The 27,653-nt window shown below is 38.3% G+C and overlaps 1 protein-coding gene across 6 annotated transcripts in view; it reads right to left on the bottom strand.

The window, feature by feature from the left end:
• TENM2 (teneurin transmembrane protein 2) overlaps positions 1–27,653 on the bottom strand; it is a gene marked incomplete at both ends in the record, with an annotated part of 523,490 nt that overhangs the window by 340,077 nt on the left and 155,760 nt on the right. For 2 of the 6 annotated variants that reach the window (XM_084295551.1, XM_084295552.1), the window contains one exon: positions 15,298–15,343. The exons of the other annotated variants lie outside the window; for them this stretch is intronic. In XM_084295551.1, the coding sequence (XP_084151677.1) occupies positions 15,298–15,343 (46 nt within the window). Of the gene's footprint in view, positions 1–15,297; positions 15,344–27,653 lie in introns of those variants that run through there. 6 annotated transcript variants of the gene reach the window in all.

The raw sequence follows: 27,653 nt of genomic DNA, 5'->3' as shown, positions 1-27,653 counted from the left end.
AGGTTGCCTCAGCTGTAGCAGTACTTCTGTTCAAGTTACATTTTGGGGGAGCAGGGAGGATGATTATAGCAGCAAGGGGAAGAAAAAAACCCTACCAAGCAAACACTGACTCTTCAGCCTCCTGCATTCTGAGGGTCAGGACACTGACAAGAAAAGCCATAAGCAATGTCTGGCTTTCGCAGAGCCAGAAATATCCAGGAATTCAAGCCTTCAGCTTGAATTAGATACTTGCTTCAATCTGTGTCACTTGGTCTCTTACAAATGCCAGAGCTACCAAATGCCAGAGCTAAATTTAGTGTTTTAATTCAAAAAGCACACATTCTGATGCAGATAGACTTTTGTTAAAGTAGCTGAAAGGTTCTTTTTCTTTTCCCCTCATCAGAAGGCAGGGAAGGAATAAATATTAAAAAATTTCTTATGTGCCACCACAGAAAATTATTGATATCTGATAGCTTGAGCTTAATATACAGACACTGCAAACCGCCTGCAAAAAGTGCAGTTTAATACACATTTGAAATACAATGCCAAGATTGCACAGAAAGCATTCTTTGCAAAAAGGACATTGCATTTCACTTCGTTAAATGAATTCAGACTGTCACAAGGAACACATCTCCCACTGCTCAGGTAGAAAAGGCTTGCTGCTTTATGTGACTGGTGGGAACTCATCAGCATGAACAGAGCAAGTGCATGTGGGAGAGACACAGCTGGTAACAGCAACAGCCATCCAGTTCCCACAATGAGTGAGGTTGTTGTAGTTTTGGCTGGGATAGAGTTAATTTTCTTTGTAAAGGCTCATATGATGCCATGCTTTGGACAAAAGCTGTGGCTGTTTACCCTTCTGATTCTCTCCCTTCCCACCCAGGAGGACGAGTGAGTGGTTGTGCAGTGCTCAGCTGCCTGCCGGTTTAAACCACAACAAAGGGGCTACCATTAGTAAACTAGCGGGGTTTTCATGGAAGAAAACATGAACAGAGATTGTTGCTGCTGCCATGCCAGCCTAAATTATCTAAAAGATCTAATCGTACTGTTCAGCTAACTTGAAATCAGCAGATGATCACGGTGATCTGCACATTGCTGGGAAAGGAAGCTTAGCTGGTGACCACCACCCAAAAAGTTTCAGAGGTGAATCACTACTTATATTTAATAATGGAATTACATATGAATGGATTATTTTGCATCCTCCAAACGCACCTATTTCAAATAAACATCCCTGGAAGGAAATATCTCTAACTTTTCAGGAGGGACTCTTCAACTGATCAGATTGGAGCTGCAGTTGCTTCTGCTTAAAACAACGAGGGCATGGGAGGTGGGAGGGGAATGACAGACTTCAAGCTGCCAGGCCTCCTGACATTTGCTTCGCCAGCATTTTCATAAAAAGAACAGAAATTTCTCCTGGATTACAGACAGAACAAAGCTAATCCTGACTCAGATAGCTTCTTGGCTTTTCCCACATGTTGCATACAATTATCGGCAAACTGCAAGTATTAACTATTTTACTTATTTTTAGACATTTAGCTCAACCTTCCAGGTTACTTGCATTCTCATAACAAGGCTGCATTACTCCCAAATTAAAGTTATTGCAGACAGATCACCTTTCTTAGCTTAGGCAGACAAAATTTATCAACTGAGTACACACAACAGGGCACAATCTAGCTCTTTAAATATAAATGGACGCTGCAGGTTATGGTCCTCTGTGCATGCCATTCGCACATTTTATTTCTTGATTCTTCATTCAAACCTACACAACTGAAACCATACTTGGAAACACATTTTTGTCACTTGAAGTAAAGAACTTCAGTGTTTAGTGATGGAAGTACACAGAAAATTAACATTAACTGCAGAAAGTGTCTTCCAGCAGCCAAAGGTTATTTTTGAAATAACTATATTCCTTTTTACACTTCAACTTTCTTTTTTGGCTGGATTCCAGTAGAAGCAGAAGCATTACCAAGTCCAGAAAAGATCAAATTTCAATTCAAAAGAACAGTTACTAAGAGGAAGCAATGATCTTCAAAAGTCTGATACACTATTTTATTTTACTACATGATGGAAACTGGACTGCAACCTTTCTCCTAAATTATTAGCCTGGGGTTTAACAACTGACCCCTGAACTGGTGCAGAAGTTCTTTCATTCCTGGCTAGGAAATCCTCCATGTTTAGGTATTTCCACCTCCCTCGAGTGTTTCCCCTAACTCTGCATTTTTGTTTTTACAGATTAAAATGAAAATACCACATGGTTTATTAGGTTCAACTCTCCCATAATTTCATTTGGGTTAAGAGACTGATGTTGTTTGTCAATGTAAAATGCTGCTCTTTAGCACAGACATTTTATTTGCTTGTTTGCCCACCCCCACCTCCCTGACATATGTCAAATGTTTATGTGATTTGATCTTGATAGCAAATTACTGTTCGTACTTAATGTAGGTCAGCTTTTCAGCAAACTGAGAAAATTATTTTAAAGCTGGTGTGCTTTTTTTTTTTTTAAGCAAGTTTAAGTTTAATCACAATGTATAATGTATTTAAATGAAACTAAGACTTGCAGTTGCAAAAAAGCATACAATCCCTGCAAGCACTTTCCAAAATACAGTACATTCTCGAACAGTAGTTTAGAAACTTATAAACAAAATTACAGTGATGTAGCTTTGAAACAACAAGGTTGTAACAAGCCTCCTGTAAAAAAGGCCTTCTACCAGCTACGTTCCTAACAAGCTGTAGCACTGCAAAACACAGTCCTGTATGAAACAGAGGTTTCAAAGTAAAACCTGGTTTAAACATAGGAGGTAATTAAACTGTATCACTGATCCATCACCAGCCAGAGAGCACAGTGGCTGAACCACAGTGTTAGCTTAACAAAATAGCTATAATCAAACTGAATGAAGCTAAAAGGCCCAAACATAACAGCAGTGAGATAACTCACAAATTACGGGTTATTATATCCCCCCAAAATAATAAAATAATCTGTCTTCAAAGGTTCCTCTTTCACTCTACCTATTCAGTTGCACATGCACTACGCTACGCACCTGCACAGCACACTATCAAACCCTGCTTGTGATGGTCATCATGCACATCAACCTTGCTGACACAAGAGTGAGCAAAGCTCCTGTAATATTGCCCTTCATTGTAATTTCATTATTAAAATGATTTTTTTGGCAACACCTGTGTCACCAAACCTTGTTTCTTGACTTCTATCACTTTTGTACTTGAGAAGTATACACATTAGTTAGGAACCATACCAGTACTTCTACTTAGTGTTTTTTTTTTCTCTCTGTCTTTTTTTTTTTTTTAATTTTAATAAGTACATTTCAAAAGGATCTAGCAAAATCATGAAGTTAGTACAAAATTCAAATATAGAAATGTAATATATACACCCTCATTCTATCATTATCATCTAGCTCCTGTTGATTAGAATACATTCTGTCTGAGACTCAGTCCAACAAAGCCACTTTCTAGAGCTGATTTTGCTAAGCAGCCTCTTCTTTCACACTGGTTGGGAGCAAGAAGAAAACCTTCCAACTATTCAGATACTACGTCGTTACGTAAGTAGGTTACAATTAGCTTGTTAACACACCAACACATGGATCATACCTTCCCCACATATTTCAGTACTTAACACAACCAGACCTCGACCTACTGAGATGTATGGACCCTACCCAATCTAAATCAAGAAGTGGCTTCAGGGAAAGTGGTTTGATGACAAATTGATCAGGTTCCAGCAGTAACACTGACCTACTTGTATAACATACTGGAAGGCATTTAAATTCCACCGCTTCTTGTAAAAGAGAACAAAACATATTTACTCCATAATCAAGAAACAGGGTCACTGCATCCTAATTTCACTTTACGTTTTAAGTGAGCAGGTTATCTTGGTGCGAGTTTCACAGCATGTGAATTCAGGCTTCATTGCAACATGTGAGTAAGCACACATGTAACAACTGAAAGGCCCAAGAAGCTTAACAGAAAATACTGAAAAAATAAATCACTTTATATTTATACAGTAGTGTTTGAAATTCAGACTACTTTAAAGATGTCTCTCTTTGCTTTCTGAGATTCTGTTACCAAAGTATGAGGCATTAATAGAGGCAGGACATAACTAACATGACCAGCACTGATTGTGTTCAAAGAACAAAATAATCCATCTCATACTAGACCCTTCTCTAGCCCTTCCTCCTACTTGATTGCAAGACCCTAGCTATTCACAATAAATTGAACAGTTGTATTTATAGGCAACACTATAACAGAAGCAAACAAAACACTGAAGAAAGCATGAAGAAAAAAGTTATGAAAACTGGAATCCTTACAAGTATTTTCTGATTCTTAAAAAGCAAAGTAATTGCCTTGAAGAACAACTCCTGTTGTCATTATTTATAATGAAAAGTCCTAGTTCTGAGACTTCATGAATCACACTAATCCCAGCTCATTAGGACATGCACACCAGTATTTCAGATATTGTTTATCCTACAAGTTACACTGACAAGACCCTCTCAAGTTACCCAGCAATATCTGTTGAAGTCTTTCCCTTTTTGATCCTATTCTGAAACCAGAAGCAAGCTGCCTTTTAGCATTTGGAATTTATCTGTCAAAAAAAGTTTAAAAAGTAAGTAAATAAATAAATAAATACCCCCCCCCCAAACAAAACAAAACAAAACAAAACAAAAAAAAACACCTGCAAACAGTCAGAGCAGGTGCTGGAAGTTACCTACTGACCTCCTACCCCCCTCCCCACCAGTAAGTCTTAATACTCCATGTTCCCCTCCGCTGTGAAGTTTTAAGGGAATCACCCCTTGGAGACATACACTACCTCTGGAGGCAGTTTAGACAGACTGACCCAAGCAGCTACCATTCCATGTACACAAGTTTCACTCTGAACAACTCACACCGCGCATTTTCCTTTTGTTTGTTTACTTTACAGTTTCGTTGACACTTTTCACACTGTACGTTGAAGAGGAAAGGAATAAGGTGCTTTCATGTTTTTGGAAACCAATTAGAGTATTACAGTATCAATGCAATTAAGTAATTAAAAATATAATGATATTGACTGAAGAGGTATTTCAATATACCTCTTGGCATAATGATAGCAATTGAAAACCCCTTCTAGACTGCAGCCTACTTGGCACTTGCTTATTTATCAACCTATTCATTTCTATTCTGTTTACAAAGTGTAGGTAATACAGACAATTTCAGGGTGGTTGGTTTGTTTTTTGTTGTTGTTGTTTTTTTTTCCTCCCACAGTGTTTTTTTGGGTGTGGAATTTCTGGCTGAAGCTGCACTCCCTGCATTAAGGAAGAGAGTCCCAGGGACTGATAGAGGACTCACAATTACAGGAGATGAATTGCATTAACTCCTGCCCTTCCACATTGCACTCACTGCCCACTGGAAACAACAGCCAAGTTACTAAAATCCCACACTCTGTAATGGGATGGTAATAGGATTCAGAGGCCATTAGGGTAAAGGCAATCCATATTTTACAGTTAATAAGCTCTTGCTGAAGATGTTGGATCTCTCTTCAAAGCCAACAATTACTGATTTAGTACTAACAAATCCACAACAACTGTCAAGACAGCAGAATGTGTTCAAGATGAAGTCAGCAGCTTATGGTGACACTTTAAAATGCACATAGAAAAATGAAACCACTTAAATTGAAATAATTTGTAATTTTACTCTGATACTGGTTATTACTGTCATTTCAGAATTCTTTACATCCAGCTGTCATGGTTATGCAAGTGTCCACACAATTCTCTCAAAGTTCGGAAGTGTTTGTTTTTGCAAGTGAACACTTTTGTCCTGTTTTCTAAACGCATACCTCTTGTCACAGAGAACAGTGAACACAGAACTAGAAAAGACAAGGTCATGAAATCAAGTTCTCTCCAGTCCTAAATACCCCACAATTTATTAACAACATCCCTTGAAGTGCAGGGTGTAAAATACATGCGTGATTCTGCCCACTGTTCTCTTAACTATCCTTTCAAAGCACCACTGTATGTATTCTTTAATGGTACATGGGCTGAATGCTTTCTTAGGCCCAGTATCACTGTACCTAAAAGCACAGAACACTGCTGCTATGTAATAATCATTTATTGATGGAGAACTCATAGTCATACAAACACAAGAACAGGTAAGCAAAATCAGATATACATACATAAAATATCTACAAACCAAGCTGTCCTGGTTTCAGTTAGGACAGAGTCAATTCTCTTCCTAGTAGCTGGTAGAATGCTGTGTTTTGGTTTAGGATGAGAAGAGTGCTGATAACACCCCGATGTTTTAATTGTTGCAGAGCAGTGCTTATACCAAGCCAAGGACATCTCAGCTTCTTGCTCCATCCTGCCAATGGGCAGGCTGGGGGTGCAGCAGGAGCTGGGAGGGGACAGACCCAGGACAGGTGACCCAAACTAGCCAAAGGGGTATTCCATACCATCTGGGGTCATGCTAAACAATACATAGGGGTGGCTAGCCGGGGGGGGGGGCCGGACTGCTCGGGGTTAGGCTGGGCATCGGTCAGCGGGCGGTGAGCAATTGCATTGTGCATCACTTGTTTGTACACATTATTAGTAGCAGTACTATTATCATCATCGTTATTATTATTGTTACTGTTATCATTATTTTCCTGTCTTAATAAACTGTCTTTATCTCAACTCACGGGCTTCACTTTCCCATTTCTCTCCCCCATCCCGGGGCGGGGGGGGGGGGGGAGTGAACAGCTGTGTGGTGTTTAGTTGCCGGCCGGGTTACACCACAACACAAGCCCACAGTCACCTCAAATTGAGGAAATAACTGCTACTTAACCATTTGTTTTTAATAATTCTCTTTTGTCGCACCCTTCACCTTTAATAAACATCCGTTTACAGACATCTCTTTTGCTTATATCAACTTCACTTAGCCTTTGGTGTTACAGGTGCACTGGTACAGACAACCCCTCTTCAGCACTAATTCCAGCACATAAAATAACTCCATATTAAAGGCCACAATATAAAATTCTGAGGGGCCATACTAGTTTCTTTGTGCTTAAAACAGAAAACAAGCAGGTATTCCCCAAGACAGTGTTCTCCAGACATTAATTGCCTACTAAGTCCCTCCCAGAAGTCAGCGAGGTGTCCAAGGGAAACTCAGTTTAGCCTAGCTTGCTTTTTAAAGATGTCCTCTTGTCCCATGCCTCAAAGAGGTACTGTCTTGACCTGGTAACTCACCAGATCACTAAAAAGCAAACCAAAAAATGTGATTCCTTGTAAGAGAGTAAGAAGGAACTAACAGGAATGCCATGGTTGAAAGCCAAACTGACTGTGCTTTTTTCTGCAATGGAGGGAAAGCACAGTGCTTTACCATGACAATTTGTAGAGAAAATTTTGAGTACACTCAAAGAACACTGCGGGATGTAAAAGAAGCAGGATTTCTGTATGCATTAACTATGTTTAGCTTGCTACTAAAAAAGAATTTCATAAACTATTTTGAAAGATGTCTTCTAGAGTATCAAGAGATATTGCAGAGATTTTTGAAGCATAGCTTCCAGGCAAACTAACAATTAACTGGAAGCCAAGTAAAAAGGGAATCGGTAACTTAACTGAATTCTAGGACATGAATTGTATGCTATCAGTATTTTACAACACAGAAGAGAACTACAGTATGAATAGAAGAAATGTATCAAATGCAACATGACTTCCTTTTATGAAGAGAAAAACAAAGAACCTACAAAAGAATCCTGCATACCTGTGTACACAGGTACATTTGTCTAGCTACACAACTTATACATCAATATCTGCATGTGACTCTACCTCAGCCTGACTCTGGATTCAGAGTTCTTTTCCCAGTATAATTTGCATGGGTAGGCAGCAACAGCACCTTCAGAGGTACTAGAAGCCCTGTGCAACCATACTGCTGCAAATAAGGGTGGCCTAGATGATCATAGAGGTCTTTCCCAACTTGAAGGATTCTACAATTGTAACTAAACTGCTGAAGCTACATTAGTACATTTTGGCATGCATCGGTGCCTTAAATGGACCTATGTTGCCTCACGATCATTTATGTAACTGGTATGAGTATGTAACAAACACTGGCCAGTTCCACTTTTTAAGAACTACTGTGTTTTCTTTATGGACTAAAGGTGAAGCATTCAGTCAGTGGTTGGTGAATTAATGCTTGGTGAGTATGAGCAAGATTTCCAAGTGTTTTGGTCTGAATGTTTCTTACAAAGATGAGAAAATATAGAATGCTAGCAAAAACATGGAAATAAAAGAGGACAATCTTGTGCATGTTACAGAATATGTAAATCTATTTTAACCTCTACTTTTTCATTCAGATCACATACTTTCATTCTTCAGAACACTTTACACTGAAAACTATTATTTTTTTTGCTATATAATTAAAATTTCTGCACTCAAGCCATAACAATAGTGAAACAAACCCAACAAGAACTGCTTGCCTGCTCTAATGCAGATCTCCTTGAAAGGACCCTACCAGTTTAGCTCACATTTCATCGGCCACATCCCTTCCTGCCTTTCTTTTCTATTCTTTTGCACAAAAGAACTATCATTGTTTAAAATTTTGATGTTAGATGTATAAAGCAGTACCAGAAACATAAAACTCCTTTTCCCTTGCAGCATAAATTAGAATTTGAAGTAACTCCTCCAGAGATAAAAGCCTCACTTCTGCTTAGTTTCTCAGAAAAAAAAAAAAAATCAAGTCAAAGGATATTAAAAAAAACCAACTTGCAGCTTTCTGCAAGAAACTATCTAAACAGTTCTTAAAAAGAAGATAAAACCTTTAGCCAGAAGTGATAAGTTCCTTCAGAAGATTTCCTTTTAGAAGAAGGTGAACAAGACTAAAACAATTAATTTGTTAAGGCTGACCAAGGGTGACTGGGTAAACATGGAAAGGAAACACATTGCTCGTTCTGCATTCCTGGTTTGTTTAGCATTTGACATATGCTGTCGCAAAAAGTGTTTTAATTGTTGTTTCAGTCATTCTAAAATCCTCTCAGAAAAGGTAGTAAGGCAACACAATATAATCGGCTATAATACAATAATCATGGTTTGGATTTCTGTCAAGTTTCTTACAACATAAATGAGCATTTATCAGGAATTTGCCCCAAACAAATAATTTACACTCATTTCCGCAACAAGACAGACATGATTCTCTTTCATTCAGCTCTTTGTTAACTCTGATTAATTACTTCACTTCCAAATTTCATTAGCAACATATTCATCTTTGCTAGGTAGCAACAACTGATAGGCTGCATCTCCACGTCTGATATTAGAAGCTGAACATCTGCCCATTCCTTACATTCTACTGACCTCTAGAGACTGTATGTATATATGTATGGTACGTATACATTATTTATGTGCACGTACACATAGTAGAGCAACGTCACAATAGATCAGCCTTAGAGAAATCTCTATGTAGCATTTGATGTCACAGTTCTTGCCCTAATCACAAACTGTTCTTAGATGTTATTTCTTGTATTTTCTAGATACGAAGAATCTCTTGCTACTTTTTTTCTTTCACCTGTGTCCTTCTAGCCCAGACACACCATTGTCTTCTTTCCCCAGGATATACGAAATTCAGTTGCAAGTATGAATATCGATATAAATATTGAAATAATCCAGGTTTCATTAAGAATGAATAACAGCCAGAGAGGTAGCACCACAAAATGGTAAGTTCACAGTTAGTGGAAAGAAGTCATTATTGTACGTATGGAGAGTATAAAAATCTCTCAACTCAGCACCAACAATTCCCTCCACCCCCCCTCCAAATGATACCATCTTGCAGCAGATTCCTTGTCTCCATTTTGCTGCCAAGGAAAAAACCTGTACACAAGCCTGTGTTTGGTTTGACATTTAGATGAAACAGAAAGGGCTGAAGGAGTTGGATTTGTCAGCTAAAAACTATTCAGAATAGGCATTAATCCAATAGCAAAGAGAACTGAGGGGAACAGAAAAGACTATATGTTCCTCCACAACAATGTTAGCATAGCTGACATTGTTATGAGCCACTGCTTAGTAATACTTTGTGGGCAAGTGTAAGAAAAAGAATTAATGCAAGTACATGCAAAATGAACATATAAAATATAAAAGGCATATCTGCCAACTGAAAATACTTTGTATTGAGTGTCACATCAAAATACCTCAGAAATATACCAAGGTTTTTTCCAATGCTGCTTATGTTGTATAGAGAAGGACCACCCGTACAATACCTTTTCATCATGTTATCCCCTGCGATGCCACAGAAACAAATTTAGGTGAAGGATCTGAAAAAATGTCCTACTTTACAAAGCTTTTTCTTTTTTTTTTTTCTTTTTTTTTTTTTGGGGGGGGGAAGATAAAAATTTTCGTTTTTTTAAGACAGAAGTTTTGTACTGTTGTAATCATATTGCAAATGGTAACAATGCAAACGTTATTACATTTGGAATCAGCTATGAGCTATGGGTTGAATTTTCTTAAAACTATTATAAGCTATAGATAGTAACAGAGTTCTCTTATCTTTCAAAAGCTGCATGCACAGTGACAGTAAGAACTGTGTTAACTAAACAGATCTTACAAAATACAGCTAGAAGAGGAACTACATCCACTCCTTTAAGTTACTGAGAAATTGCTTCAGAAGAAATAAGAAACATATACACATACGTGTCTTTTCATTTAGAAGTAACATTTTTAAGACAACTTCATTGCCAAATCCTTTATTTAATTTTTTGACTCACCTTATGTCAACCTTTAATGTAAGTACCACACAGATGGAACAAATTATATAGATGCATTTTGAAACAATCTTCCTAGATAAGTCATTTCATTACTATTACCTGCTGTACCTTTTCTTATGTACACAGTGGCTTTATATCTCACTAACTTACTGTAAACTCACAGACATCCATTCATCCTGCACTCCAATTATGTGAGAGTAGCTATGTATGTTTAAATTTGAAGTAGGCTTAAATTAAAATACATAGATTCAGACTTGTGCCTTTGTTTATATATACGTGCATCCACGGACAAACATACAAAGACAATACTGCTGCTACTGAGAAATGTGGCAGTAGACTGGACTGGGTCCAGAATTATTTACCCTGTTCAGCTATCCTGAGCTTTTCGTAGTGTATTCATAAACAGAATTCCACTGTAAGAGTAGGCTTGCTTTTCTCTTCATGACTTTGAGAGCTGAGAAATACCAAGATAAAAGTTTATTCCTTGGGGCTATATTGTGTCATAAGCCTTTAAAATGAATTTGCCAATGTTTTCAACAGGGAATTCTCTTTGAAAACTGATGACATATTACGATCTTTTAAGCTGAATTACGTACCATTTCACTGAACTGACAAGTCTGAAAGTAAACCAAAGTAGGGAAGGTAAAAGAACATAATTCTGGTAATACTCTCTCACTGATAACAGGCAGGTTTATTTTTTGTGAATGACATAGAACTGTAAAATAAACATATGTAGAAGGGCTTATGAATTTGTGCCCATACACAGATGACATGCACAAGGCTCGATACCAATTCTAATTTACCCTAAAACCCTACAAACTTCTAAGCCTAAGCAAAAATGCAAAAAAAACCCTACAGGTGAAAATTCACTAAATTAATATAGATGCATTTATAAATTCAACAAATGCATATAGATATGGATGCTTTCAAAACCATACTCATGAGACACAGTGGGATTTTATTCTTCAACATATGAAGTATGCCAACAGTTTTCTAAAGATCAAGGAATTAACCTTAGTATGTACACAGTTGTGTGCATGCCCAGACTCAGTACCCAACAACAAATTACACGAAATGTTAATCAATGGAAAAAAACACATAATCCTCAGGCTTGTCAGATTGAAGAAAGTTTGGTGCATGCCTCGAGGGAGGGGGAGGAAGGGAAGGGAGAGTAACAAAAATAACAGCAAACAAAATACGAAAACCAAACTGTAATAAATAATCTACAACCTAAATAAGATGGGAGAGGACTGTAAAGATTGGCAACACATTTTTCCATCTGCATTTTTTTCCCAGTTACGAGTAGAAACTATTTTTTTTTTTTTTACAAAGTAAATAAAAAAAATGAAGCCACGTTCCTCTAGTGCTTCATAGTAAGATTAATTCTAAAAACAAAACCTAATCTCGGAAAGATCTTCAACTAACTTTTGTTTTCCTTGTTTAGCTACAGTACAAATAGATACACAAACCAGATGAATGCAGAGAAGTCACCTGCTAGTTATGACTAGACCAAGTTTTTTGTATTTATCCTACTTTACTTGAAAAGCTAGCAGTAAAAAAACAACACAACACACATTATCGTTTTGAATTTGAAATCAGTTACGGTTGATGATCATCTCCAAAAATAAATATTCCCACAGATAGAGGTCAGTGGTTGCCTGAAATTGCATCAGTTAGCACCTGTATACTACAATCCTCCACTCCTTTGGGACTGCTTTATCATTTTATCTGATTAATTAATAACACAGTAGTTTCAGAATAGGACATCACAGCTGTCTGTCCTCTCATTTGCCATTAGTTACTCTACTTCAATTTACTACTGTGAGCCTCATCATAGGATTTCTCTCAGAATTTAGGCACATAGAAAAAAAAGATGTTAAGTCATTATTGTTCATAGTTAAGAAAAATAATGTACTAATTCGCTTTTTTTTTTTTTTTAATTGCATTATGTGTTGATTTGGTAACCTCTTGCTGTTCAACAGAAAGCAACTTTGCTACATTGGAATTCTACTGATTTTGAGATCTGATATATTTCATTTCTTAACTTATAATTGAGCATTTGTAGTTTGTGAACTTTTTAAAAAAAGGTAACACTTTTAGGGATAATCTTTCAGCCCTTCATCTGAGAAAATACGCAACTGAAACAACGGCAGTACTAGCAATAAAATGTTAAAAGTGGTAAGTAAAAACTACAAACCTATAAAAGCACAGTTATGATGAGTAAAACAATTTCAGCACATGTACTTCTTCAGACTGAATAGAATCTAAGATGATGATGCAAAAATGTATTGGTCTCATATTATTAAACTACCAACAGCCTGTATAATCATTTACCTTGAGATTTTTCTTTGGCTTTTGTAATCTCACTGCATTTCTTTTCCTCTATCAAGTAATCTTTGCTTTGCTCTCCAGCAACATCTACTGGAACATCAGTAAAATGCTGCTATTTATATTAGTCACTCATTTAAAATCTAGTAGGGCAGAGTTAGCAAATGCCAAAATGATAGAGAAATGATCTGCAATTCAGATCCTGAATTCTGGGCTCAAACAGATCAAGTTAGCTCGCCTTCAACCTCCTAGTTTCTTGCCATTTCATAAGGAACAATTTTTTTTAATTTTTTTTTTAAATGAGAAATCCATGTTGAAAGTCATCTACCATTTACACTTAGATTTACTTCAGTTAAGTCACAAGATAACATTTACAATACCATGTTACATCCAAGACTTCAATTTTTGTTGGACAAGTTCCTCAATTTCATTTTGATCCAACACGCAGTTAAACAGATCTGAACCATCAAAGGAGCTTGGAAGAACATGTAGAAAAATTTTGAAAGGAGAGAAGGAGGTGCAATGCCAATGCCAGAAACTCAGCAAAACTGGCGTTACAGAATAAAAATGTCCACTATAAATCAGTGAAATATTTACAGGTTCTTTTGTCTGATTATACATCCTCAGAAAAAATCTGTCCCTTTATATGAGGATGAATATACATGAGTAACTGCCATTGAAGGTGGAAGTAGTAACACATGAAGTCCCTGCACACTGATGGGAGACTAGACTTCCCTAGGGGCTATGATCCCATTCAGCTATGTGGTGGCTTGTCACTGCCTATCTTGTAAAATCAGCTACTGCGAACGTACACAGAAAGCACTGCCACTGGTTTTTACAAGGTACATAGCATTGTGCATTCATGGATCTGCATGCAGGATTGAGTCATTAGGCTAAACTTGCACGAAGACAAAAGTTCTCAAGTAAATGTATTAATTTCCATCTGCAGTGTGCCTATTTGTAGGTCTGCAACTCTAAAATCCACCTATTAAACAATGTTTACTCTGACAGCTTATAATATCAAGTTAGCTTTTCCTAGCTCCGCTTTCAGAGTCAGTTAATTAGCACTGTACTTTTACAAGTAACTCTCATCACTGCAATATTGTTTGCTTTCCTTTAAAACCCTAATAAAGGTCTAACTATCCTTGAATGCCTGTTCACTTTCCACTATGACAATGAATTCAGAACACTGCTGCTCACAGAATCCCTCCTTCTATTCGGTCCTAGTTTGCTCACACAGACAGCAACTGTAAATGCACAGAAATCTAGGGAGGGGAAAAAGCACCAAAGCCAGCGAAGACCAGACACAGAAGTCCCACTAGCTAAATATTTCACTTGTGAATAAAAAGCACTTACCAGCATGTAACATTTTAAAATTACAAATATATATTTTTTTCATTTTGGAACCCCTATGTAGCCTTAATGCATTTTTATAGAGAATAAAAGGACACGTTTCCCCAAACCACAAATACACTAAGCTATATAATTTTATGGTACCTAAGAAGATGGTACCTAAGACCTAAGTTCAGACATTTCGCCTGATAAATTAGCCCCTCTCAATAACTGTTAAACAGAAAGCCCTTTATTGTAATCCAAGTGCACTCGTGGACAGCACTTTCAGAGTTAACTCCATTTGACAACTGACATAAATCCATTATTCTAATTTGGTGATTGCTTTACTAAACACAGATGCAGTTTATGAGTTTTAGTCACGTATTTCATTCAGGATGGTACTTAATCTCAATTTACAAAACATAAACATGAAATAGGTTCTACAGTATGGCTAAAAGGGTATAGCTATTCATCTGATGAAATGCCAGGCAAACAAACCATATTCACCTAGACCTAAACTCAATGCTAGATTTTACCTTAGCAAATCAATAGCAAATAAGTACAATTAATTTTTAGTTCAGCTGCTGTAACCAAATTGCAGAATGCCAAGCCTCTAGAAGGTTATAAGACTCAAAAGCTTTTCTTGTTCACATTCAAGCACTGAATTTAACCCTAAGCAAAGTCCAGCTCTCACAAAAGCCAGCTCTGTTTTATTTTGATACACAGAGAAACAGGAAAAAATCATTCAGTGTGAATACAGCTTCTTTGCAAAGCCATTTCTAATTCAATTTACAGCACATACTTTAAATCTTAAACAAAAGGAATCTGATACAGCACCGATGCTGCCTCTTGCTGCAGTTGCTTTCCTCAGCTACAATATCTGAAAAATCTGCCGAAAACCTACCGCTCCGATCAAGCCACTCTGTGAAACACCGGATCCAGGCACTTCTTACCTGCCTCAGTTGAAGGCTTCCTTCCCTTGTTAGCAGTATGAAGCATCCTCTAGCCTTCCCAATCCTCACCACCAGCCTCAAATTGCACAGCTAAGTCCCCTTTTTTGCAAGAAAACACGTATTGAAAGTGATTAGTTTTTGTTGTCCCTTTTAAGTCCCTCCTGCGGGAAAGAGCAGGGGAGCGATGTGACGCCACCTTTTAATCTTTTGCAAGAGTGAAAAGGCAGAAAAGGAGCGCTCGATCAAACTGAGCTTCACACATGACTAAAACTCGCCTGAGAGGCTGCAAGCTCTGGCTAAAGCACCACTAGGCGTAAGTGTAAGAACAGAGAAGAGGGGAGAGTCAATGAAATGTGACAACGTATGTGCATCAAAGACGGGAAAAAGGGAGAGAACAATAAGAGAGAGATCGAGACAGCGACGAGAAAGAGAAAGAGAAAGAATGAGAATGCGAGGGAGAATAAGCATGGAGAAAAGATAGGAGAGTTTGGAAGCAGAGGATTCACAGAATAAAGCCAAAGTGTCTGGCAGCTTCTGTTTTTATCTCGGCGAGCACGACATACTGCCTCTCTCATTTAGCAACACATTCTTGTCTCTTCCAGGTTTGAAAACTGAGATAATCACAATGTGTGCCTGTTTGCGCCCGACTGGCACGCTTGTGAGCAGTGTACCTGAGATTGCCCTCAGCCACCTTCCAGGGGTGCATTTACGTGCAATTCAGCTCCTGTGCCCATTAGGACAGACAACCCCTCCCCGGCCCCCACCCCCGCCAGCCCAGGAGCTGCTAATTGCTACAGCAATTTACGATATAGTTTAACTGGCAGATGGAATTCCACTTATAACTCCTAACAAACTGCCACCGATAAACAAATGACTGAACAAATGTTTAATGTTGATAACTGAGTTTTCATAGCAACAAAACATATTAGCATTGATAAATCTGTTTCAGAAAAGAGGTAGTACAGAGATTTTCTCCTAGGCACCTTGTTATTTCACCATGAAGTTGCACTAAGTAGTGGGAGGAGACTAAAAAGTGACCCAGAACTAACATTTTTAAAGGAATCAGTCAAAGATGGAATCAGATTTAGGATTTTGAAAAAGCAATTACAAGCTAAGTACTAAATTTAGAATGTCAAATTAAATTATGAACTCCTAGTCACTTAGAAAAGATCCCCACAGTAAATCCTCATACAAGTAGGGCTCATTTTCATGAAGGATCGGGTTTGTATTGTTATTATTTATAATATATATTTTTATATATACAGGATTTGTAACATTAGAAGAGCTTCTTCCATTTGCTCTGTTTATATAATGTTCAGGCCAAGCCCAGTAGGCTGCTGGCCCCCTGCCAATGGGTCGTCTGGGCTAAAGGCACCATCCTTGCCTGCTGAGCCAACGTGAGCTCCGTCAGACTCGGTTGTCACACGGAGACGTAAGGTTAAGGGGACAGCAGAAAGCTAAACAAACCTGAAAGACACAATGCATTTTCCCTTTGCTGCAGCATCCTGTTTGGGGCTCCCTGGGGATCCTAGCATCTCAACTCCGCTAGGGAAAAGGAAGGACTATGTCAGTGGCATAAGATGCTGGAAATCTGGATCCAGAGCTCAAATGTACAGCACACCTCTGTGTACAGCACACCTCTATGTTAGTTCAGGCAAGTCACGTAGAGCTATTTTTAGGCACCCTGGTCTAAAGGTACCTAAATGCTTTTTTTTTTTTTTTTTTTTGTAGAGCTGTTAACAGCTCTACACAGCTCGCTACCTCCTTTTGTAAGGATTTCCCAATTCTAGAAAGGAGGTTATGAAGGTGAATTCACAAATGATTATCAAGGAATCAACAACCAATTTCAACCCTGAATACTTAAATGCTGTTGTTACTGTGCCAGAAGGTTTTCAAGAACTGATGTTTCTCTAAGAGTGTTAAGAACCTCAACACAAACTCACACATTAAGCTTTGGACAGGCACAGTCCAGTTTTTGTATTTCTTGTAAAGCTGAAGATTGAAGACTGCCCCAAGCCCCACACTTACTTCTAAACTTGCAATTTTTAGTGTTTCACATTATCATTTTGTCCCCTGAGGGGTGGCAATACGCCTTCATAAGTACAGGTCCATTAAAATCAGATTCTCATGAATCTTGAGCAACCACCATCACATAAGCTCAGGTGATTTCTTAATTATAAAGAAAAAAATAATCATATGGACACTGGGCATTTGCACATCTTTCCCATGGAGTACCAATACACCTTTAGCCTGACCCAGTAGAAGAGCATTTTGCAGGGTAATTTATATCAAGTATTTGTTACTGCTCTGCTGCTGTAAGGGATCTAGCTTAAGCAATGCAGCTGCTTTAAAGGCTTGCTATTTTCTCTCTCAGACATGAAGGTAAATAACATGTGAAGATAAAAAAGAGGTCTCAAGTTCCCATAAGAAGCTCACTCCTTCTGTATGTGCATGCATATATACATGCCTGTGGTCACTTATCGTAAAATGAGTAATAATAAGGAGGGAAAAACTGAGGGGAAAAAACGTTCCTGTCTATTTCCCTTTTATCATGGTAACCCTGATAAGCAGTTTCTACGTACCTTACAGTGTGCTAGGTTATATTTATGACAATTATCTAAACCCAAAACCACGCATGTACACTTCTAGAAGTATCTCTTCATTCTCACAGGCTTATCAACAAATTCACAACACAATCAAAAATCTCTATATACATTCAAGGTCAACAAGAAGCTTGAAATCATGCATACAGGGTGTTTTTTTTTTCTTCCCTTTTCAAAAAAGACACAAGATCAAGTGGCTAAAATGAAGCATAAGCTCATGTACTACCAAATAAATTCTTCTCTACGAGAACTGACCTTGTGCCTGAACTAAAAATGTTTGGACACTGAACTGCTTAAATCCTGACAGCTCCAGTGAGGAAAGCAAGTTGTTCTCCTACGGAAGTAAGTTATTCTACAAACTGGCGACATTTCCATAAGACAGGCTAGGTCTTGGCTAACATCAACACAAAAACTATTTTCCTGCAATGAAATGTGCTTCTCCTTGAGCTTCCTCCAGCAGTACTCCACAAGGTACAGAAACCACACCACTGAATGTTACAGAATAACTACACAACTAAACATACTAGTCACGCTATTTTGTGCAGAGGTACTAATAATTGATTCCCAGCCCCTTTCTATACACTCACTACTACAAACAAAACAACTTGAGTTTTCCAACGATTAATTTGAGTTTTCCCTCAATCCCATCCAACTAAGTCAACTCAATTTGAATCACAGAACACCTCCTGATCCCTTACTTCTCCACTCTGCTACAAAGTTGGACCATTCCTCAGTTTGTTTTAGGTCGAGGGTTTAAGCAGCCTGCATGCAAACCCATACTCCTTGCATAATAACAGAATAGTGAAGAAATACCATAACTGACGTTCAAAACATTTTACTGGTTAACTGATCGTGAATCCCTCTCCCTGCACCCCTCCTGCTGGCAAACTGCATCAACAGCTTTATCTAGAACACGGAGGGTCATGACAACAAATTATGGGGAAGTACAGCAGCAAAGGATGACAAAAGTACTTCTGTCGAGCTATCACCTGTTAAAGGGACTACTGGACAGAAAGAGTCATGCTCTATATATCCTTTGGAGCTAATTGAAAGCCTCTGGCCATGCAGAGGAGCTATGGACCACAGCCCCTTTCCAATATCTGCCTGTACTTACATCTAGCAAAGATTTTTTCTTTACCGATCACCTAGTTGGATAGCATGAACACAGAACTGATTTTTTTCGTTTGTTTTTTGTTTCTTCTGTTTCAGACCTGAAGAAAGACCGTGTCTGAAAGCATCTATTCTGTTTTTCCAGTTACATCTGTTGGTTTAATAAAACATATTGCCTTTTCCCCCCGCAATCCTTGTTTCAATAACACCTTTGGATCATCCTCTTAAACCACAATCATTACAAAAGCAGAATGGCACTGTGAGGCACTTCATCCCTCCCCAGCCACCGTTCCCTAGACTGTGAGCTGTTCACTCAAAAGAAATACAACTGTATAGCACAAGCACTAAAAGAGAGGCACAGCGTATCAGAAAATATCTTATGTCTTATATTGTCTATATTCTGCATCCCAGTGTCCAATTTATGACAAAAGATGAATTGGCATGGTAGAAAAAGCACCATCGGTTTAATTAGTGAGAGGAACAAGTTAAGGACTGTGAACACACATGAGCTACGTGTAACCTCCTGGCACAGTGAAGGCAAACACAATGCTGTAGTTGGTATGAATTATAAAACCACCTATGTACCGCTTTTTGAGCCTAACTGAATACACGTGACAGCATCATGATAAATTAACATTCTTTACAACCTCCATTTGGTCCAAACACTACATGCATGGCTGAATGAATTGATGTGCAACTACTAGCGATATACTATTGAAGAAATAGCCAAGTGTCATGCAAAGAAAACAAAGAGAAAACACCAGTAAGAGCTCCTCCAGTAGAAGCAGCTGATAATTTGACTCTGAGTTATAAAGATGTCTAAACAGCTACTGAAATAATCTTTGATCCTTATTATTGTTAGCTCAGTAAGCGATAACAACTAAAATTTAACACTAAAAGTTAGGTGTTAGTTTTCTCTATATCATAAAGTGTTAATTTATTATGAAATCAGCTATTTCATGAATGAATGTAAATCAATCAATACTTTTGTAATTTTTACTCGAAGAACAACTATAACAGGAAATAATCTGTATGTTTCTGATTATTCAGGAACACTTATTCAAAAGGACATGTAAATTTTCCCATTGCATTTACATGTACATGTAAAACTATACAGAAATACAGATAAAAATGACATTTCAAAATTCAGACCTCAGTTACACCAACTTACACTGCTGTCTGCTTAGTACATTTCTGTTTACAGTTTTTTTCTCCAGCTGTAGCTCTGTACACAGTGACACACTAGAGTCTGTTAAGGCTGTCATTGGTACAATTTCTAAAATATCTCTCACATAAGATTTACACTTTTTAAAACAACAGTAAACCAATTACCTTCATCTATACCTATGGCAGACAGTTCGTATGAGCCTTCTGTGCCTCAGTTAACCTTACAGATGGAAAGAATAACTTACCTACAGGTACATACGGGGCTGCCTGCCACGTTTTATTCCTGTAGCATGGCCTGAGAGCTCTGTCACACTGTGCAGAGATATTTTGCTTGCAAAGACCAAGGCCACTGTCCAAGAGGGAACTATATGGCCCATAAAGGATTTTCTTCACTAGCAGGTAATTTAAGCTCTCTCTGTGAAGTAAGGATGTACACCTCTACAATAGAGTACATAGCATCACACACCCACCATACAATTAATTTTAGAGTACTGGGCAATACACTTAACTGAACAATACTGAGTTTTCTGCCCAGTCCTCTCAATTAATATGCAACATTCATGCCTTAAGTATACCCTTGAGCATTCCGTAGTTCTCTGAGCCACAGCTTTGAAGATGTGTTCGTTTCCTATGCACTAACCTGACCTATATTCAGGCAGACTTCCATTCTCAGATTATTTCTGCTACGAGTTCAATTCCAGATGCTCCATACATTGCTCCTATGATAATACTTACACCTATGATATGGATGCCAAAAAAAAGAATTATGTCAACAAACTAAAATGCCACCCTTGTCATTCCCTAATAACCAGAGCTGGTCAAAAACATGGCCATTTTGTGAGCTTGTCTTGGAACAATCTTATTTCCTTGATAATGTGGAAGCTCAGAACCAAATCCAGAAACCTCCTTAAATCAGCTGTTGTTATGCCTACATCCAAAGAGTTGCTGACTTGCCTGGAGCTGAGCTTGATCTGTGCCATGTGCCGAAGATGCCTAATATTCTTCCAAATGTGGAAAACTAAGATGACAAAATAAGCCCATAAGAAATAATAAGAAATTAAAAAATATACATAATTATTAAGTTTCAAGGTGAAAAGGGAAAAATGGGTTTCCACCTCTAATGCAGGGTACTGTAAAAGAAGTGGGAAACACAGACAAAGGCTTTACTTTTTAACACCTGTTCCTGTTTACTTATGCCCTGATCCATATTTTTCACACCAGTACTCCCATTTCCATATTGACAATGCAAAGGTCTTACAGGGTTAGGCCTCACCCTACAACTAACAAACACCTGAGAATTCAGGAAATGCTTGAAACTGTCTCACATAATGCTGACACAGAATAGCCACGTCCTGCAACAGAACATTTAAAATTCCACTTACTTCTAAGAGACTCCTAGACCATTCTGAAGACTTAAGTTTTTGCACCCATGATGTACATTTTAACTTTACACCACCACCAATTACCACAGAAGTGGCAACGTAAGAAACATGGCAGTTTGCTCTACAAGCAATGCCCTAACAATACTGTATATAAACAATAGCACAACCCCTTCATGCTGCATGAATATTTGTGGAGACTTAATTATAAGCCTTTTTTTTTTTTTTCTTAAACAGTTTCATGCTGTATCTATACAATGACTAAACTAGATAATTAAATAATAATAATAACAACAACAATAAAGTGGGTAGCTTCAAGAAAGTCTGGTTTGCAATCCGTTTGCTTTGGTTCAAAGCACAGAATAAAATTCCATCAAGAAGGCTTGACATGGTGAATAAAAACACCCTTAAAACACATTTCTTGGCATGCCATCAGCTCTCATCAGACATAGGATATTTGTTTTGATTAACCTTTGGTATGAAACAAAACACCTGTTCTTGTCTTTTATCTCTGTCACATCAGAAACAGAGAATGCACAGTGAAGGAGGAGAGTAAAAAAAAAAATTTGTAAATGTGAAGTACTGCTTAGAATGCTGAGAACAGCAGGAACACGACACGATTGACTTTTGAGAACTTTAAGACAGCATTTTAAGCAAACTGTTAAAAAGCGTCAGAAATGTTCATAAAGCATATAAATACCTAAAGTTCTATAAAAAGCAAAAATATTACAAATTAGAATGATTAAAATTTGAAAAAAATGAAGGCATATTTTCGGTTTGGTTTTAAGACAACTGAAATATAACCAGATCACATTAAAAATAGCAAGATAAGCCTTTTATATATGTTCATTCTCTTAAAATATTCATAACAAGTAACGTGCTGTATTAAAACATAAACAACATGTAATAATAACACCCAACATTTTTTTTTTTTTCCCCTAAATCTTTTCTTCTTCAGAATATACAGATTTTGATTCCATGGAAACTTGATTGAGAATGTGTCAGTGGAGAACTGGAGAACTATCTTGCTGCTATTTGGAATGTTCTTCAACTTTGTGAATTCAGAAAAATCAGAGCTAAAGCGTTACAGTAAACAGAGTTTCTGTCAGAGTGAAAAAGTTGACATATAAAAAAAACCACTGTCAACTATTTTTAATTTTAACATTTTTCAGCTAATCAGTTTATTATAACCATTACCACAGGAGAGAACGTTAAAAACTGAAAATCACAGAAGCAATTCAAAACTTGACTTATCCGACAACTCTCTCCTTCCGAAAACTGATGCTTACTTGTGAAATGTGGGATAAAACAGTACAATTTCAGATGCTGAATATCTAAGAAACCTCTGGAAGCCGCCAAGACTAGATATGAACTACACTATACAATATAATAGAGTCACCACACATTTCCTGGAGAGTGCTCATCTTAATGCGCAACACCAAAAGCATGACATTTAAGAGCCCCGGTCTTGGGGAAAAACCAGAGACTATATGCCAGACTATATAGCCAGAGGCTATAAATGTTCAAATTGTTCAACAGCCTCCACTTCCTCCTTCCCAGAGCCTCCTGATATCTTCTTTTAGTGCACTTTACAATGTACTTCCTCTCTCTGTCAGTTCCCCTATCTATGAGGCGTATTTAGAGATAACAGCTGGTTTGTACGAGAACTGCAGTCGAAGAGATCAGAGAGGAGTATCATTGCACTAAAAAATTCTTAGTTTTTTAGCTTCTTTGTTTTCATCCCCAATACTCCATTAAAACTGTGCTTATTGACCTCAATGGGGAAATGTTTGGATCCCTAATGAAAGTTTATATAACCCTAATTCTTATTCATACTACATTTTCTGCTGATTAAAACTTCAAAACAACTATAATCGTGTAAAACAATGCTATGCTGTTATGATTTTTTTTTTTAGTATAAAGGATGTGAACTCAATCATGCAATATGTGGATCATAAAGGATGTTTTAAACATTCTGTTGCTCCTCTTACCTCTATTGTATCACTTAGTTTTGGTCTCAGCTCTAACAGATTACCTGTTAACCAAATTCACAGAGCATCAATTGACATCAAACAATACATGTCCAAGATGAGAAAAAACAAGTGTGATGAAACAAACTGTACCATGAATTTTATTTTTAAAATGCTTCTTAGTCTGATACAAATTAACCAAACCCAATCATCATAGGGAATGTATGATTCAATATGTAAGTAATTCTATTTCATGTTCTGTTATTCACCAGAATGGAAACATTTCTATACCCTTCTTAAGAAATCCTTCAAGAGCAATGAAAGAGTGTTACTGAAATACTTTCAAAATCTGCTGACATTTAAAACTCACAAGAGAAAGCAAGCATTTACCATAAAGGCAGCAAGAAGAAAAAGTTAGTTCAGGAACACCCCCCGGCAATAAAGACACATACATCTCCCTTACATATGCTGTTGAAATAACATCCGTGCAAAATCAATCGACAGCCTTGCATTTCTGGAGTGAGGTGCCATCCCTAAACAGCTCTACACGCAGTGAAACGACCAGCTGGAGTCTGGACTACATGCAGTACCCATGGTAAGACCTCAGCTACGGGAGTGGGGAGTGAGGAACTGCTCGCCTGTACAACCAGAGAACCTTGCTCAAAGGTCTCAGTGCAACTCATGAAATTAGGCTACCACACAGGTACTCCACAACACCACACCTGGAAACTTTCTTACCTAGAAGGTGAAGTATATTAAGGTAAATCAGTGAGACCGACCTATCCCTACACATACGCTTAACAGAACACTTGAACGTACCATACTAGAGTTGTGTTTATCACTAACCTGTCACACATTCATAAATTTTATTTTGACATCCAGTATTTATCGCACAGCAAGTAAGCAGGACATGGTGCACAAGCTATTGAGCTACATGCCCACTGCTTTGCCCACCAGGCTGTTCCAAGTGTGCTGCAGGCAGCCGCATGGGCATATCTACATGGAGGGCTGGGAGGCTGGAGGTGTCACTCTGGAGGCTTTAACCTCTGTCACAGCACAGACTTGAGCGCTGGGACTGCTGGAGCAGTCCCTCTATCACCCTGATAACCCTGCCAGATGCCCGGGGGTCAGGCTGAAAGAAATCAAGGCTCCCCCTGCCACCTCGCTGCCTCCTGGCCTGCACTTTGCCACTAGAGAGAACTCAGCGTCCGTCTGAAGATTTAGGAAAAGGGAAGGATGGGTTTCTCAGGAAAGTCCTGGCTTTGGTTTGGTTGGGTGGCTGTTTATTTTTTTTTATTATTTTTTAACTCAGATTTAAATGCACAATCTACAAGCTCAGCCTGGTTGTGCAGGAAGCCCCTGACTCCCAGTGCCCTCTCGGAGGAGACTCCCGGCCCACACATCGCCCTGCACCGCCTCCCACCCGCCCCACTGCAGGCCGCACTCACCTCAGGGGGTGAGGGAGAAGTGGATTGGCCCTGCCACAGCCCTGAAGGACGGGGTTCTAGCACCTAGATTTTAGGGGGAAGAAGAAAATATGAACAGTCTGTACCAGAAGAGGAAGGCAAAGGCATGAACAAACCCATGACCTTCTTAGGTGACGGCCTGGCCTGCCAGTTAGTCAGATGAACTCAAGAACTATTTGGTGTCGTGGCCATGTGAAGCAGCAGCTGAAACGCTGCGGAGCTGGGCGCCACTGCCAGAAGGCCCTCCTGAGGCATGGCAAGAGAGAAGGGCAGTCTTTGAGATAAACCAGAGCTGGCGATACCTGAAGTGAGAGAGAACTCCACGAAGAGGAGAGCAGGGACCCTCTGGATACCGGTTGTGGCTGCAATGTGTGAGGAATACTGGAACAGCTCAGCAGAGCTCGCTGATCAAAAAGCGATGCCAAAGGGCTAACGCTAATGGCAATGCTGTCTAGCCACAGCCATCAGTGTGACAGGGCTGATGCTGTAGGTGCCTGTAGAAACAGATCTTTTCTTTTTTTTTTTTCTTTGAGAAAATAACATCCTCTACAGGTATAGTCTGTGAGCTTTGCTCATGCATAAAAAGCAAAATTAATGCAGCTGATAGCTGCTACTAACATGAATGAACAATTAAGGTATATAGTTTTCACTTTAGATGAAGAATTTTTAAAACAGGATTCCAGTGAATTTTTAACTACATCACTGCAGAGTGAAAAAATGAGTCCGATCAGAACTAAAAGCATCAAATTGTTATAATCAAATAACACCTTATTTAAATATAGCTGCACTGTTAGCCACTTGATTATGATTCAAATACATAACACATCAAAAGCACAGAAAAAAAGAGTAGGAAATTGAACAACAGAGGGAGACAGGGACATGCAGAATCAGTACATATTCCAAAGAACAATGTGCAGACATTGAAATGTTTTTTGCTCTGGCTACAACGAGCTCATTCAATATTCAACTGTTGCAATCTTTAAGCAAAGCAATTACATGGAATCTTACCTCAGCTAGTTAGTTCCCTTATGACCTCAAACTACACTGAACTTATTTCCTCGGTTACATCTTTCTTACGTTCTCACATGCACCTCCCAGACTCACACATGCAACGTGCCAGCCATTATACACTGAAGAACATTACACACGTGGGCCATAAGGGACAGGAGTGTGCTGCTCTCTTTACCAGTGCAACCGGACATTGCCATTGCATCACCTATACATTCCTAGGGAAGGTTCATTACTCTAGGCAGTAAGAAAATAAGAGGGAGGGAAAAAACAAAACAAAACAAAACAACAAAAACACAAAATGAAACAAAAAAAAAAAACAGACAGCTGTCCTTGGAGAAGACAGAAATGAGAGCCCTGACAGAACCTCCACCTCCATTTCTCAGTCTGCACAGGTGATAGATGCTGCCTACACCAACAGTCACCAAGTTGAAAGGAAAGTTGCATCTGTTTCATTTATTAAGTGGATAATGACTCCATATGCTGTTCTGAAGTGAAACAACAAATAAAAATTGTAACATACAGGCCAAATGAATTCCTTAGAATCTGAACACATTACTATGTGCAACTCCTTCTTAATGGTTATAAACAGACCAGAGCAATATACAAAAATAACATCGTATACAGAAACATGATGGTAATCAACTACATATGACATTGCCACTTGGGTTTAACTTTCAACAGCATTTGAACATAGCCTTTCACTTTTCAGGTAATATCTTGCTTCAGTAATTTGAAAGCACAAAACAGTATCTAAGGTTACAATTACTAATATACTTACAAAGGTCATCCTAGATCCAAAAAATGTGATTTGCAGTAACAAAAACCACACCCTAAAAAAACACATGGCTAGTACTAATAACTCATCCCTAGTGTGATGACATGAAAAAAAATGTAATCGATAATATTTTTATTGTCCAGAAAAGTTGCATTCAACTCCTGGGAGTCAGTTTGTTAAGGCATGCAAAGGCCATAACTGAAACCAGAGCCCTGGAGTTCAAATTACATCTCAGTTTGTGATTCACTGCCGGAACATGGAAAAGAATTATCTTTCATGTGGTCAATATAATGGTGGTAATGATACCTTATAGGGCCATTTAAGGGTTTAATAACTAATGTTTACACAAAATTTTAAATTTGCTCATTATGATTATTTGGCAATGTGTTAACCTAATACACACGTAAGAAAATGATATTCATGTATTCCCAAAGATAATTATGAACATAATTACTTTGAATGCCACATGCACAAGTGTAACAGTTCCTCACCTGCTGAGTCATGATGCTTATATGACAGGCAGGGCATGGCATGGCATCTTGCTTCAGCCAACTTATAAGTCTTAACGCATGGAAAATATGCTAGAAAAAGAAAACGCTGGAAGACTATGCTAGCAAGCATGTTCTGAAATGCCTTCAAAAGCCTCACTTAGAGTCAGTCTGATGCATGTAGACCTAGCATTGTGACTTGCTTGTTCTGCTCTTGGGCTGTAGCAGAGCCAGTGAGTATCAGCATAGACAACCAAGGAAGCAGTCACAGCAATCCTGAGACACAGAGGTAGAAGTGAGAAAGAAACAGGAGTCCTGGTGAAAATAAGATGCTAAGCTAGATCCAGGGAGAAACGTCACTGCCAATTTTCTCTGGTAAGGTTTCAC

Source organism: Netta rufina (genome assembly GCF_964035555.1).
Source record: "Netta rufina genome assembly, chromosome: 14".
In the NCBI taxonomy this organism is placed as follows: Eukaryota; Metazoa; Chordata; class Aves; order Anseriformes; family Anatidae; genus Netta; species Netta rufina.
Note: the sequence above shows the minus strand (reverse complement) of the source record. Positions and strands in the feature narration are given on the sequence as shown.